This window comes from Carlito syrichta, unplaced genomic scaffold (assembly GCF_000164805.1).
Source record: "Carlito syrichta isolate Samal-C Ts95f unplaced genomic scaffold, Tarsius_syrichta-2.0.1 Scaffold302333, whole genome shotgun sequence".
NCBI classification, from domain to species: domain Eukaryota; kingdom Metazoa; phylum Chordata; class Mammalia; order Primates; family Tarsiidae; genus Carlito; species Carlito syrichta.
The window spans coordinates 225,701-240,717 of NW_007246429.1; the positions used below are offsets into that span (position 1 = coordinate 225,701).

At 42.9% G+C, this 15,017-nt stretch overlaps 1 protein-coding gene across 1 annotated transcript in view; it reads right to left on the reverse strand.

The window, feature by feature from the left end:
- The window catches only part of RFC4 (replication factor C subunit 4), an 18,208-nt gene extending 12,381 nt beyond the window's left edge, over positions 1–5,827 (reverse strand). Inside the window, exons 1-3 of the mRNA XM_008056364.2 lie at positions 5,758–5,827; positions 4,329–4,471; positions 1,712–1,790 (exon numbers count right to left, since the gene is read on the reverse strand). Coding sequence (XP_008054555.1) covers positions 1,712–1,790; positions 4,329–4,459 — 210 coding nt within the window. The 5' untranslated portion in view covers positions 4,460–4,471; positions 5,758–5,827. The remainder of the gene's footprint in view (positions 1–1,711; positions 1,791–4,328; positions 4,472–5,757) is intronic.
- Positions 5,828–15,017: the final 9,190 nt, after the last annotated feature.

Consider the following 15,017-nt stretch of genomic DNA (forward strand, 5'->3'; position numbering starts at 1 on the left):
GGTGGCCGGGAGAGGCCCCTGCACTCCAGTCTGGGCGACAGAGTGAGACTCCAACTAAAAAAAAAAAAATCAGTCAGGCATAGTGGTACACACCTCTAGTCCTAGCCATTCAAGAGGCTGAGATGGGAGGATCTTTTGAGCCTAGGAGTTCAAGGGTTCAGTAAGCTATGATTGTGCCACTGTACTCTAGCCTGGGTGACAGAGTTAGACCTTGTATCAAAAAATAAAAATAAAACCTTTCACAATAAATGAAGTGAATTATTTTCCTTTACTCTTCAGAATTTAAAAAAATTACTTCATCTTTTTACAAAACAGTCTGAAAAGGAGCACAAAATATTAAACTAGAGGTCAAAGAAGAGAGTTCTTAATTCAGTCTCATAAGTTAGAATGCATAAAGAACTAGAACTTAGTTGGGCACGGTGGCTCACATCTGTAATCCCAGCACTTGGGGAGGTGAGATCTTAATTCCACTCAATTTGCCTAAAGAGCTAGTAATTAAATTAGATATTGTCCTGAATCTATGTAATGTAACTATATAATTAAAATTATATACTGTCATAAAATTAAAAGGTACAAGGTACAATTTTTACTTGGATCAAATAAAAATAAATACTGTTTAAAAAAAAGATTCTAAATATTTTATAAATTTAACTTCTTTCAAAATGTGTACTATAGCAGTACAATTCCAGAAAGAGAACACTGGCAGCAAAATCTAAAGATATCTCTAATTAAAAGTCACCAGATTGAGGGGAAGGGAGCAAATCTACAGAAAAAAGAAAAAAGCATATTCCACTTTGTCTACAACTTTCTCCCTCCCTTCATGGAGCTCTTGAAGCACTTTGGGCACTTCATCATATGCAATTTTAAGTTGCCAATTATTCATATGAGTTTATTCTGTCTCTGAATAATCTACAATACAAGTTACTCAAGGATATATATATTTTTTTGAGTTGGAGTCTCACTCTGTCACCCAGATTGGAGTGCAGTGGCACACTCCCAGCCACCGCAGCCTCAACCTGCTGGGCTCCGGTGATCCTTCCACCTCAGCCTTCCAAGTAGCTGGAACTACAGGTAAGCGCTACCACGCCCGGCTAATTTTTGATTTATTGTAGAGATGAGGTCTCGCTAAGTTGCCCAGGTGGGTCTCGAACCCACGAACTCAGGAAATACACTTGCCTTGGCCTCCCAATGTGCTGGGATTACAGGCTGAGCCACCAAGCCCAGCCACTCAAGGATATTTTATCTCACATATCCTAATAGGAGACAGTGATATAAGCAGAATTAAATACACAACTTTTTTTTGTATTATAGTGCAAACCCATCCTAAAGTTAGGTAGGCAATTATGCTTTCACAGAAATCTTGACTCTTTTTTATAGCACACATTATCTATAATTATATATTTATTTGGTTTACTTGTTTATTCTGCCTTTCCTCACCAAATAAAAGTTCACGAAAAAAGGGTCCTAGTTTGTCTTGTTCAATGATCTTTACTGATCATTACTGACATTAGTGAGTACTATATAACAATGTTACATAGGATTGAATAGGAGAGGCTTAATAAATGTATATTGAACTAATTATTGTACATATAGTTATCCAGGACCTACTGCATACATAGCATGGTATTTAATGGGGGCAAGAAGTTATAAAGGAAGAAGTGAATAAATTGTCTTAAATCTCCCAGTGATAATGAACACCATTGCTACTTACATCGGCTCCTTCTAAAGACTTTTTCAGTACTGCAACCACTTCCTCCTGGAAAGCAACTTCATCCACACATTTTGGACGACTGGAGTAGGCAAGTGGAGGACAGGATGAGGTTATTCAGTATATAACAGTAGCCACAGAAGTCTCAAGTGTTACTTCTACTAAAATGCCAATAACAATTTCCAAGTATTGGTAATGAAATGAGAAACTTTTTCATAATTAGAAATCGATATAAACCCCATTTCTATTTACCTTAAGTAAATACATACTGAAGAAGTTAACACTTTTTCACTTCCCATGTGCATTGCTTACATCGGTTATGCTTACGAAAATTTTAAAAAAAGACTGCATATTACAAATGACAAATGATTAGAAATCAAAGTGAACACTTATTTAGAAAGCAGGATTATATTTTGGCAAAATAACTGTGAGCCTAAGTTGAAAAGGAAGACCTATTTAGGAACCTTAGGATAAGTAACTATCTTGGTTAATGTATTAGGTTGGTGCATAAGCTCATAGTGTTTGTTTTTAGCATGGCAACACTGTGGTGTTGGGAATCTGTCATTTGGAGTGACAATGCTGTGCTTGTGAATATGCCTTGCATTTTGCAGTTTGGAGAAAGTTAGTGCTACCTGTGGACTAAAGAAGATGGGGTGTCAAGTAGCAAAAACCGAACACCTCCAACATATTCTTCTGTTTAACAGAGGAGTAAAGGCAGCGGAAACAGCTCAACATGTGTACAGGAAGAATGCCACAAAAATGGTTTTGTTGTTTCAAAAAGGGATACTTTGACCTAAGTGATTCTTCACGTTCAGGAAGACCATTGGGCTCTGATGAAGACAGTTTAAACGTTTTAATCCACAATGATCCATATCAGTCAACCGAGAATTGGCAAATGTGATGAACTAAACGACCAATTACTGTGCAGTATTTGCATTCCATAAGCAAGCAGAAAAACGCTACGAACATATGCATCAACCCAATAGTTACATTTATACTTAATATGTTGTTAGCTGATTTTATTTTTTGGAGTCGGAGTCGTACTCTTGTCATCCAGGCTGGAGTGCAGTGGCACACTCATGGCCCCTGCAGCCTCAATCTGCTGGGCTTGGGCATGTGCCACCACATCCAGTTAATTTTTTGATTTATTGTAGAGACAAGGACTCACCATGATGCTCAGGCTGGTCTGGAACCTGAGCTCAGGCAATCCTCTTGCCTCCCAAAATGCTAGGATTACAGGTGTGAGAATTCGCGCCTGGCCTGTTAACTGAGTAATACCAATTTTTTCTGTTGCCTAACTCATACACAAAAATGGAGACCTATTCATTTCACTGAGGGCTAATAAAACAACTTTAGCCAATATAACGTATAATAATATATAATTTTCATCTTACATCATTAATTAGTGATTTTAAGAGAAGGCAGAAAAATGTTACATTCTTAACCCTAAGATTAGGCTTTGGGCTTAACTAATCAAGAGTTCTTTGATCAACACTTTTCTGATTAATCCAGTCAATGCTAGGCAGGAATTATGTAAGAATATTTCCTAGGGAGATCAGTATATGTTATAAAGCATGGCCTCATATTCAAAAACTGCAGGAATTAGGGAGATAACAAGTGAGGAAGGCAGAATACCAGGCAAGAAATAGTAGGGACCATGGCAAACTGAGAAACACATGACCTTTACAAAAGGAGAAACAGTACACAAATCTATCTAATTGTTACCATGTGAACACTTGCATATGGTGTTGCCTGATTATCTAGATTCCCCTCCTCTTGTATAATTCTTTAATTTAAAAAAATATATAGGCTTTTTTTTTTTTTTTTTGCCAGGCTTGGTGGCTCACGCCTATAGTTCTAGCACTTTTGGAAGCTGAGATAAGAGGACTGCCTGAGCCCAAGGGTTCAACAGCAGCCTGGCAACATGGTGAGACCTCGTCTCTACAATAAATAAATAAATTAGCTGGGTGTAGTGGCACACACCTGTAGTTCCAGCTACTTGGAAGGCTGAAATGGAAAGACTGCCTGAGCCCACAGCAGGTTGAAGCTGTGGTAGCTGTGAGTGTGCCATTGCACTCCAGCCTGGGTGGCAGAGTGAGACTCCAACTCAAACAAATAAGTAAATAAATAAAATAAAATAAGGGAATTAAGCTAGATAATTCTAAGGTAACTTTTAGTTCCAAGGTTCTGGCATATAGCACTAGGTGATTTTTCTTTTCTTTTTCTGCCGCCCAGACTGGAGTGCAGTGGCACGCTCACGGTCATTGCAGCAATGTCCTGTTGTGCTCAGGCAATCCTTCTGCCTCAGTCTTCCAATTAGCTGGAACTACAAGGTGCACACCACCACATCTGGCAAATTTTTTGATTTATTGTAAAGATGTGGTCTCACTATGTTGCCCAGGCTGGTCTTGAACCCCTAGGCTCAGGCAATCCTCTCACCTCCGCCTCCCAAAGTGCTGAGATTATAAGCATAAGCCACCGTATCTGGCTACTGGGTGATTTCCAAGGACAGTATTTAAACACAGTAAATCATTCCCCCATACGTAAAATACAGTGATCAGAACCGGTTAGAGAGGTAATTTATTAATTATTATAACAGACACAGTTATAATGTTCTTACTATTTTTCCACCCAGGGAACAGGTTTGGCTTTCTTGTTCTCTCCACTGCTTCCTGCAGTGGCAGCTACTCCTCGATCCTTGCTCAATGGTGGCTTAGTACTAATAGAAGTGCCTTTTAAAAATGCCTGCATGGTTGCTTCATCCTGAGTAAGTTCAAGAAAGAAAAGGAAAAGCTTTTTTGAAACCATGATAAGGAAGTACAGTCTGAAGGCACACTTAGCCTTGTGCAAAGGACAATTATTTAATAAAGTACATAGCCCCATGACCTAGGGCACTTTGAATGCATTGTACTGAGGGCTACAAAGACATAAATGAGGTCAAAATCCTCAAGGAATTTAGAATCTCATTTCTAGTGCAAAAGCTACAGAACAAAGATAAATCATGCCTGAAAAATTTTTAAGAGCTCCAAACACACTGATAAATATATCACTAATGGCCAAAATGTACGTGGCCCTAGCTCTAGCTCAGACCCTGAACTGGATCAGCAATTAAAGATGCTGGCACCACAAATGAGAACCTTCACTCCTTTTCTTGGGCCAGTCCCCCATTCATGCTGTTTTAATGGCCTTCAGAGACTTTCTGTGGGGAAAGGAAGTTGGAAGATCCTTGTTAAAATAGATACAGCTACTTATCTCATAACACACTCATCTGAAGAAATAAAAACAAATGCAGAAAAGTATGAGAAATTTTAAAAATTCATACAAAAATCCCATCCAGAAGGCAACTATTGCAAACTTTCAGGTAAACACACTTCCAGGCTGTTTCGTGATTAAAAAAAAAAAAAAAATCCTCATTAACTTGCTTGAAAATCCCTAGCAATCGTGTTTTTTTCCCCACGGCCACGTGCCCTGGTGCCTAGAACAGTGCCTGGTACACAGTAGATGCTCCATAATATTGGTGAATAAATTACCGTCTATGAGACTCAATATCACCCCACCCCCCGTAAAAGCTGCTAAGACCTACTCCCAAGGCAAATAAATTAATGTGTGCAAATACGTAGTTCTGTGTTTGGCATACACTTAATAAAATAAACTATATTTTAAATATCTGTAAACAGCCAAGGTGTTAAACGCTACTGGATCGCTCCATCCTTATCTCGGGCTGCTAAACAGGAACACAGCCTATAAAGCATGCAAGATGCAGTTCGGAAGCGCCGTTTCACCTAGGGGTGCGGGCAGGTATGAGAGGGCAGCCGAGCTGGGAGGCCTCACAGCGGCATCGAGGGCGGGAAGGGCGAAAGCCCAGGCGAGCTCGCAACGTGCAGAAGGACCCTGTCACTCCGGCACAGCCCGGGCCTTTCAGCCGCTCGTCACCGGGGTGCGCACGCGGCAGGCCCGTTCCTGGGGTTTCCGGGATGGGGAAAGAATGAGGTGGTCGCGAAGTCTTAGCTCCGGCCCCAGCCTGAGAATAACGGGCCTAGGAAACTTACAGTCGCCGCTGTCCCCACCGTCGCTTCGGTTCCCGCCACCGAGCGGCCGGCGAAGAGCAGGGCGGGAAGACGCGGGCACGTCGCGCGTCACTTCCGGTCCGGGCGCGCTGCTGGCTGGCGGGGCCGCTGGCGCGCGTGTGGTTCTGTTTAAACAAGTGATGAGACACACGGACTCTCAAGCAGGAATAGGCTGGAACACGCATGGCCACGGAAGTTCACCCTGTCCCGGTGCGTTGTTCCCACTCGAGACTTGAACGCGGCCGTCCCCCAAGGAGTAGGGGCCCGGCGGGCGAGACGCCCAGGCCACTTACTGCGCATGCTCGGCCATGTGGGCGGGACGCGGCGCGCGGGCTCAGGAGTCCGGCGGTGCACCCGGAGCCCTGAGACCCACTGTCGTTTTAGGTTTGGACCTGCAGAACTCGGACCGCACACTGTAAGCTTCGTTTGTGGTCATGGGCGTTTCTGCCGCAACGCAATGTGGTTTGCAACTTGCTTTCCTCCAAAGAAGGACGGGGACTGGAGAGGGTCTAGCCGATCTTTCATCACAAGAAGGCACCCTGCGGGTCCGTCCTCCCTGTCCTGCTTCGTCGCGGAGCAAAATGCGTGTGCTTTATGGTCAGAGACGTCTTAGGAAGATGCCTTTCCTTACTGTCTTGAGGGCACATGGTATACACTTCTAATAATGTCTGCCCGTTGTAGGGAGGACCTTTGCAGTTATGGACATCTTCCAGTTCCTGAGGCTGGCTCAGAAATCTGGCAGTGCAGGCGCTCAATAACGGTTCAAAGATTGTCAATCATGTTTAGCCCCACCAAGGTTCATGCACTGTGGGCTCCAGGCAGATAGATGTCTGAGGCCACCGCTATTATCTCTCCCAAGTGCTTAGTTTAGCTGTGAATTGTTCCTAGATCCTTTTGAAATCTGACTCTTCTAAAATGCTGCCTTCTCCACAGTCCTTTGGTAATGACTAAATCCGTAAGATTCATCTGGGTCTTCTGCACATCAGTGACTTTTGTTTGGCACAAACTCAGTATCATACCCATTGCTAACTTTACATATATATTCATTTGTCTTGCAACAAATGCTTATGGATTGCCCATACCCTGTTCTGGATGCTGGCGATACTGCAAGGAAAAAGCTAGAAGTTGTCCTCAAACAGCTTTGCAGACTAGGAGGATGACAGACAATGTGATGTGTGTTATGCAGAGGAAGTAGAAAGTTGTGAGAAGATACGTCTCAGGCCTAACTAATCAAGGGTTTAACCAGATCAACTGAGGGTGCTTTATGCTACTCTGGAACTTCCACAGAGCCTGGTCCAGTCTCTGGACAGTTTAAAAAACACACAGGTAACCTGCCTGGTCACTGGCTTACATTGTAACTCGTCAAACTGTAACTGTACACTTAGTGTTTGTACTTTTTATAGTATGTAAATTATATGTAAATAAAACTGATAAAACAAAGATCTCTGAAAATAGATGATAACCATTTGCTACTTGAACAAACACTACAACCACACACACAGAGAGATTATAATCTCATTTAACAGATAAAAAAGCTGAGGCTTAGATGGATATGGTGGTCTTTGTCCACTTGGGCTGCTATAACAAAATACCTTAACGTGGGTGGCTTATAAACAAATTATTTTCACAGTTCTAGTGTCTGAGAAGTCCAAGATCAAGGTGCCAGCAGAATCATTGCCTGGTGAGGGCTCGTTTCTTCATTGACAACTGTCACTTTAACCTGTCAGTGAAAAGGGCTATCTTTCTCCAGCTGCTTATCTTGTTTTATTTTAGAGACAGGGTTGCCCAGGCTGGCTGGAAAGCAGTGGCATGATCACAGCTCACCATAGCTTCAAACTCTTGGACTCAAGCAATCCTCCTGCCTCAGCATCCCAAATAGCTGGGACTACAGGTGCAAGCACCATGCTCGGCTAATATTTTGATTTTTTGTAGAGACAAGGCCTTGCTATGTTGCCTAGGCTGCTCTCGAACTCCTAGGCTCAAGCAGTCCTCTTTCCTTGGCCTCCCTAATTGCTGGAATTACAGGTGTGAGCCACGGGGCCCAGCAAGCTGCCTTTTTTATAAAGGCACTAATTCATGAGGCCTCCATTCTCATGACCTAATCACCTCCCAAAGGCTCTACCTCCTGATGCCATCACCTTGGGGGTTATAATTTCAACATGTGAATTTTGAGGGGACACAAACATTCAGACCATAGCAAAGGTTAATAGCAAATAAGTAGCAAAGCTAGAATCCATGCATAGGACTGCCTGGCTCTACACTCACTGGGTAGGTCCAGGGCTGGCACAGAGGTACCTTTATGCTAAGTAGGAAAATGGGATCTGAATGGTAGCTTGTTTTGGCAACTGGTTTAGAAAAAGTGCCACCTTCTTTAGAATATTCAGCCCTTGATTGGGTGGAAAGCTTGGTAATAAGAGGTTGTGCTAGATTTGAACCTCCACTTGTGCCCCCGGCTGACCATTCCATTATTGTGCTTGACTATAGACAGCATCTTAATCCAGGTACACACACACATGAAGCATTGTCTCTGTCATCAGAACAAGAAATATTATATGACTACATAAATCATTTTGTGCCATTTATACATGGGTGCTCATGTCATTAAACCAGTTCATAAGTTTATAACAGTTTTTTTTTTTTTTTTTTGAGTTGGAGTCTCACTCTGTCGCCCAGACTGGAGTGCAGTGGCCGCTCCCGGCCACCGCAGCCTCGACCCGCTGGGCTCTAGCGATCCTTCCACCTCAGCCTTCCAAGTAGCTGGAATTACAGGCATACGCTACCACGCCTGGCTGATTTTTTTGATTTGTTGTAGAGATGAGGTCTCGCTGCCCAGGCGGGTCTCGAACCCGCGGGCTCAGGCAATCCACTCACCTCAGCCTCCCAAAGGTGCGGGATTACAGGCTGAGCCACCGAGCCCGGCTTATAACAGTTTTTGTTATTTATTTTAAATGGGTATTCATTCAGTTACTGTTGTGATACCATTATGTGGAAATTAATGAAGTTTTTTAATGTGAAAAAGGGCTTTCCAAAGTTGAGTACAGCTCTACTTTGTGTGTTGTCCTTTGAAACAGATAAAACTGTACCTGGATGATGTCCACTAGGCAAGGACAGGAAAAAACTTAGGTGGCAAATAAAAAAAGAGCTGTCAGGAGAGGAAAGGATTAGATACTGGATGACAATGTCATTTTAAAATCAGAAAAGGCTGGGCTTGGTGGCTCAGCCTGTAATCCCGCGCCTTGGGAGGCTGAGGTGAGTGGATTGCCTGAGCCTGCAGGTTCGAGACCCGCCAGGGCAACTTGGCGAGACCTCATCTCTACAATAAATCAAAAATTAGCCGGGCATGGTAGCGCGCACCTGTAGTTCCAGTTACTTGGAAGGCTGAGGCGGAAGGATTGCCAGAGCCCAGCAGGTCGAGGCTGCGGTGGCCGGGAGCAGTCACTGCACTCCAGTCTAGGTGAGAGAGTGAGACTCTGACTCAAAAAAATAAAAAATAAAAATAAATCAATAAAATCAGAAAAGGCAGGGGTAGTGACTGTTTGGTGTGCCACTTTTGAGGACTGAGATACTCCCCCAACAGCTCAGAGTGGTGACAACTGACAGCTCTCACTCGAGTCCCTGTCCTGCAAATGTCTTCAGTCAAACAAAACCACTTTATCCAAAATCGCATTCCTTCCGTTGGGGGCTGCCCAACTCCAAGGACTAACCTAGGAGGTACCATGGCTGGTGAAGTTTAATTGCCAGCGTGGCACTGTTGGGAAGTGGGGCCCAGTGGGAGGTGTTCGACTGATGGGGTAAATCCCACATGAATAGCTTGGTGGCCATCTCAAGTTCTCAGGAATGGATTAACTCCTAAGAGAGGATGGTTATAAAGCAGGTCATGCTCCTTGGTCCTTGGTTATAAAGCAGGTCATGCTCCTTGATACTTAGCACACACCTGCTCACCTCTTTGCTTCTCCATGTTATGAGGTAGCATGAGGCCCTCACTAGAAACTGGACAGATGTCAGCACCATACTCTTGGATTTTCCAGCTACCAGAATCGTGAGCTAATAAAGCCCTTTTCTTTATAAATTACCCAGTCTTGGGTATTCTGTTACAGCAAAACAAAATGGACTATGGCAGAGGAGTATAAAGGCTTGGTTCCTTTTTCTTAAGGTGGCACAACTCTTATGGGTTATTCAAGCTCTAGATCTTTGTTGCACCTGCATCACAGTACAACTTCTTCTGCCCAGTCCTGCTTCCCTCATTCCTCTCAGGTGTTGTTTTCTAGAGTACCACAAAATAAAAAACTTGCATGCAAATCTCAAAAATACCTTTCTTAAGGGATCCGACCCAGAAGTGGTCCTAGAAAAAGGCTCTAAAATGGAATTTGAGATGGCTAATAAGAGAACCCCATCACTGGTGGTAGTGGAACTCTGATAGTCCCTGGCATGCTATATTGAAACTTTCACCAGTGGTAAGATAGAATGGGATATCAGTGGAAGGGAATGCACAAGCAGACGCAATTTCTCAGGATTTTGGGGAAATAGTAATTATAAGAACTTTGGAATTGAATGGCCACATGGTATCATTAATTCCTTAAAGACAATGAAACGTGTGTGAATATTTTGCAACATGAGACCAAGTATAAAAGCCAGAGGGTCTGTTGGCAGCATATAAAGTGATTCACATGTCCTGCAGCCAGAGTGGGGAAAAGATTGTGAGTCAAACCCCCAAAACTCAATTATATGAATGGCAGAGTTCCAGAGAAGGTTAAATTCTCAACTCAAATGAGATGCACCAAGGTCAAGGGCATGATCACAAAAAAACAGATTCTGAGACTTTAAATGGGCCATTGGGGTCAATGCATTTAAAATTGTAAATTTTCAAATTCCCCTGAATGCTGCGGATCTACAGAAGAAGCCCATTTCTCCCTGTTAAAGGATTATGCTCCTCTTTTAGGGATGTATGTAAAAGCTTTTGTCTTGTAAGACAACACATATTTTTCCCTTTCCCCCCTTCTTTTATCCCCTTCTCCACTTTACCACCACTAACAGGGAGATGACTACCCAAAAGAGCGAATGCCTGAAGGTAGAGATCACGGGGCTACCCTAGAATCTGCCTGCCACAAAATACATGGAGGATTCCTTGTGATCAGCTGACAGAGGAGGAAAAAGGCTAAGCTTGGTTCACGGATGGGTTGGCTGGTATGCGGGTACAAGACAAAAATGGAAGCTGTTAGCCAGTGGCTCACGCCTGTAATCCCAGCACTTTGGGAGACCAAGATGGGAAGATCCACTGAAACCAGGAGTTCAAGACCAGCCTGGGCAACATAGTGAGCCCCTTCTCTACAAAAAATAACAAAAGTTAGCTGGGCATGGTGGTGTGTAACTGTAGTCCCAGCTATTTGGGAGGCTGAGGCAGGAGATCACTTCAGCCCAGGAGTTCAAGGCTGCAGTGAGCCATGATCATGCCACTGCACTCCAGCTTGGGTGACAGAATGAGACCCTGACTCAAAAAAACGGTGTGTGTGTGTGGGGGGGGGTAAGGACAGATGGTTACACTACTGATTCACTTAAGGGTGGACCTCAGGGATGGTAGTGAAGGACTATCCTCCTAACAGCAGAGCATAAGAGAGTGCATCTGTTCATCCACTTTGTGAAGACCGAAAAGGGGCCTGAGGCAAGGATGTACAGAAACTTAAGGGTGAGTAGCTTGGACACTTGGTCTGGGACCTGAAAGGAGATAGATTGGAAGACTGGGGATGAAGGTGTCTGGGGAAGTGGTGTGTGGTGGGTGGATCAAGACAGTGGGAATGAAGTGTTAACATTGTAACACATGTTAACGTCCAGCAAAGAATATTAATCAACCAAACAAAATGGCTTTTCCAGTTATTCTCAGCATAATGAGTTCATGAACAGAGTAGCCATTGGGCAGAGATGGAGGCTATATACATGAGTCCAACAGCATGCCTGTTCTAGCTACTGCACTGCTGAAAGTCAAACCTACCATATACAGAAACCATGATAAGCTCTCCTCTTGCCCCAAAACACTATCCCGAAAGGGGACTGACCAACCTTTTTCCTACAGAAAAAGAAAATGTTAGTTGTTTCATCCAGAAACAAAATTCTGCTTTTTATGTTCTAAAAGTCTTAACTTCCTAGAGTAATGTTTCTTAAAGAATGGCTTAGGGTCATTGCATCAAAGTCACTTGAGGGACTTGTCACAAGTGCAGATTTCCAGTGCCCACCTGGATCTAGTCAATCAGTATCTCTAGGTTTGCTGTCTGGGAATCCATATTTGTGGGATATGGAGGGTTTTGGTTAGTAGCTGCTATGGTTTAAATGTTTTTGTCCCTTCCAAAACTCATGTTGAAACTTAATCCTTACTCCAATAGTTGGGGCCTAATGGGAGATATTTAAGTCAGGAAGGCTCTACCTTCATGAATGGATTAATGTCACAATAAATAGGGCCTTGGGAGTGATTTTGCCCTCATGCTCTTCCCTTTTTACCTTCCACCATGTGATGATGCAGCAAGAAGGGTCTTGCCAGATGCCAGCACCTTGATCTTGGACTTTATAGCCTCCAGAACTGTGAGCCAATATATTTCTGTTCATTATAAATTACCCAGTCTCAACAATTCTGTTAATTATTCTACAAAATAGACCAAGATGATAGCTTTTCACTACATTATTCAATATTCTAACTAAATTTCTCCCCCCAAATAATTCAGTTATTAAGAGATGGGGAATGACAATATAAATCAGACAGGTGCATCCAAATTGAAAAATCACTTTGCTATATCAGCAGGACAAACCCATTATTCAGTTTCCAATACAGAACCTCATTTACAGGGTCCCGTGTGAGCCTGGCATTTTGCTCTAGGTTGTGGATGGAAATTAAAAACATGAAGTTTAGACAACGAGGAAAAGAAATCTATATACTGTAGTCCTTTATCTCTGGGGGTACTCTCCAAGACCTTCAGTGGATGCCCAAAACCATGAATAGTACTGAATCCTATATAATCTATGTTTTTTTCCTATACATCCATACCTATTTAAAAATTAGGAACAGAAATAGATGAACAATAGCTAAACATATAACAACTGCAATAATACATTGTAATAAAAGTTATGCCAATGTAGCCTCTCTAAAAATAGCTTTTTCCATGACTTAAAACAGTTTTTGGACTTATCGGTTTTGATGCTTCTTAGTGCTTCTGCCGTTTTTTGTTTCACCTCTTCCACAATGGTGAAATGCTTTCCTTTGAGGGTTTTTTCATACAAACAAACAAAAAGTTGCTCAGTTGAGATCAGGTGAATAGGGAGGGTGGGGCACAGGGGTCCTGCCATTTCTGATCAAAAACTGCTGAACATTCAGCATGGTGTGGGCAGATGTGTTCGTAAATGACCCATCATGAAATGGGCAAACACACAAAGAATCTCAGAAAAAAATACACTGAAGCTGAACGCAGTCTCTCACAACAGGGTTAACTGGTACACTGATGCCATGGGTTCCTAGAATACTTACGCAGCGGGGGAAGCCTTCACTACAGGGGGCCTGCCCTCCGAAAGATAATGCCAGTTTTTCTCCGGGTCCTCCCTCATAAATGCAGGTCTATGGAGAAGAGTTGCGACCTTACTAGCGCCATCTAGAGCGGCCCCATTCTGCCATCTAGTGGACAGAAAGGGGAAAGTCAAATTTAGAGTAAAATAATTTTGTCTTAATTTTGCTGTCAACATCTGCAGGTTACCAAAAAACGTCTTTCATTTTATTTAGAGTTGGGGTCTTGTCCTGTCGCCCAGGATGGAGTTCAGTGGTGCAATCATACTCACTGCTTCCTGGAGCTCAGCTCAAGTGACCCTCCCTGCCTCATCCTCTCGTGTTGCTGGGAACCTGAGTGCCCTACCATGCCAGGCTGTTTTCTTTTTCCTTTCCTTCCCCCTCCCATGCTCCCTCCCTCCCTCTCTTTCTTCCTACTGTTTTTGAAGTCTTTTCCTTTCTTTTCTTTCTTCCTTTTTTTCTTTTTGAGTTAGGGACTCACTCTGTCATTCAGACTGGGGTGCAGTAGTGTGATCATGACTTACCACAGCCTTGACTCCTGGGCTCAGACAGTCCTTCCGCCTCAGCCTCCCAAGTAGCTGGGACTACAGGTGTGCACCACCACACCTGCCTAATGTTTAAAATTTTTTGTACAGATGAGGTCTTGTGATGTTGCCTAGGTTGGTCTCAAACTCTTGGGCTGAAGCAATCTTCCCGTTTCGGCCTCCAAAATTATTGCTGGGATTACAGGCATGAGCCACTATGCCTGATTGTGTTTAAAGTATTTTCTGATTAGTATAATTTAAACTCTTTAAGTTCACATACAAGTAGAGTCATTTTGTAGAGAAAGACAACTTGGTGATCTAACCACTAATACTAAATTTCCTCAAACATTTATATTTACAGACTATGAATTTCAAAGACTGTCTCCAGAGGAAAGAAAGAATGCTCTAGAGTTCTCATCATCTTGAAGTTTCCTGGTCCCCCTTTTCCTTTGTATCGTCCATCTCCACATTGTATTCTTTGTGTTTATTTTGTCACATAGACTTGGTAACAGCCCAGAGTCTCTGAGAGTTATGTATTCTTCAAAATACTGGGCAAAATCAGAAGGGGAGAGGATAAAATAAGTCCATTCATTTTTCAAAAATGTGTACCACCTTAAAATGTCTGTGTAACCAAGATGAATATTTGTTAAGGATTATGTGCTTGAATTAGCTTTTTGCTACTATATATATGCATGTATTTCCTCTATTCTGATTTCTAAGGGTATTCTCTAGGTGTCTTTAGAAGATTTCCATTTTGTATAAGTTGAAAACATTAGCAGGTGAATCTTCCTGAAAAGCTAGTAGTAGCAGCATACCTGAAATGTCTATCACTACTCTGAGGTGGCTACTCATTCCTTATACTAGCAGGTGTTATTTATTGAGCATCTGTGGTATGCCACACACTGTGCTTGATGTACATTTTGCTAAACCTCCCAGTAACTCTCCAAAATGGATACTATTGTCCTCACTTTATTTATTTATAGCCAGAGTCTCACTCTGTCACCCGGGCATTAGTGCAGTGGCACGATCACAGCTCACTGCAGCCTCAACTTTCCTGGGGTCTGTACAGGCATGCACCACCACAACCAGCTAATTTTTTTTTTGGTAGAGAAGAAGTCTTGCTTTATTGTGTAAGCCAGACTTGAACCCCTAGGCTCAAGTGATCCTCCTGCCTTGAC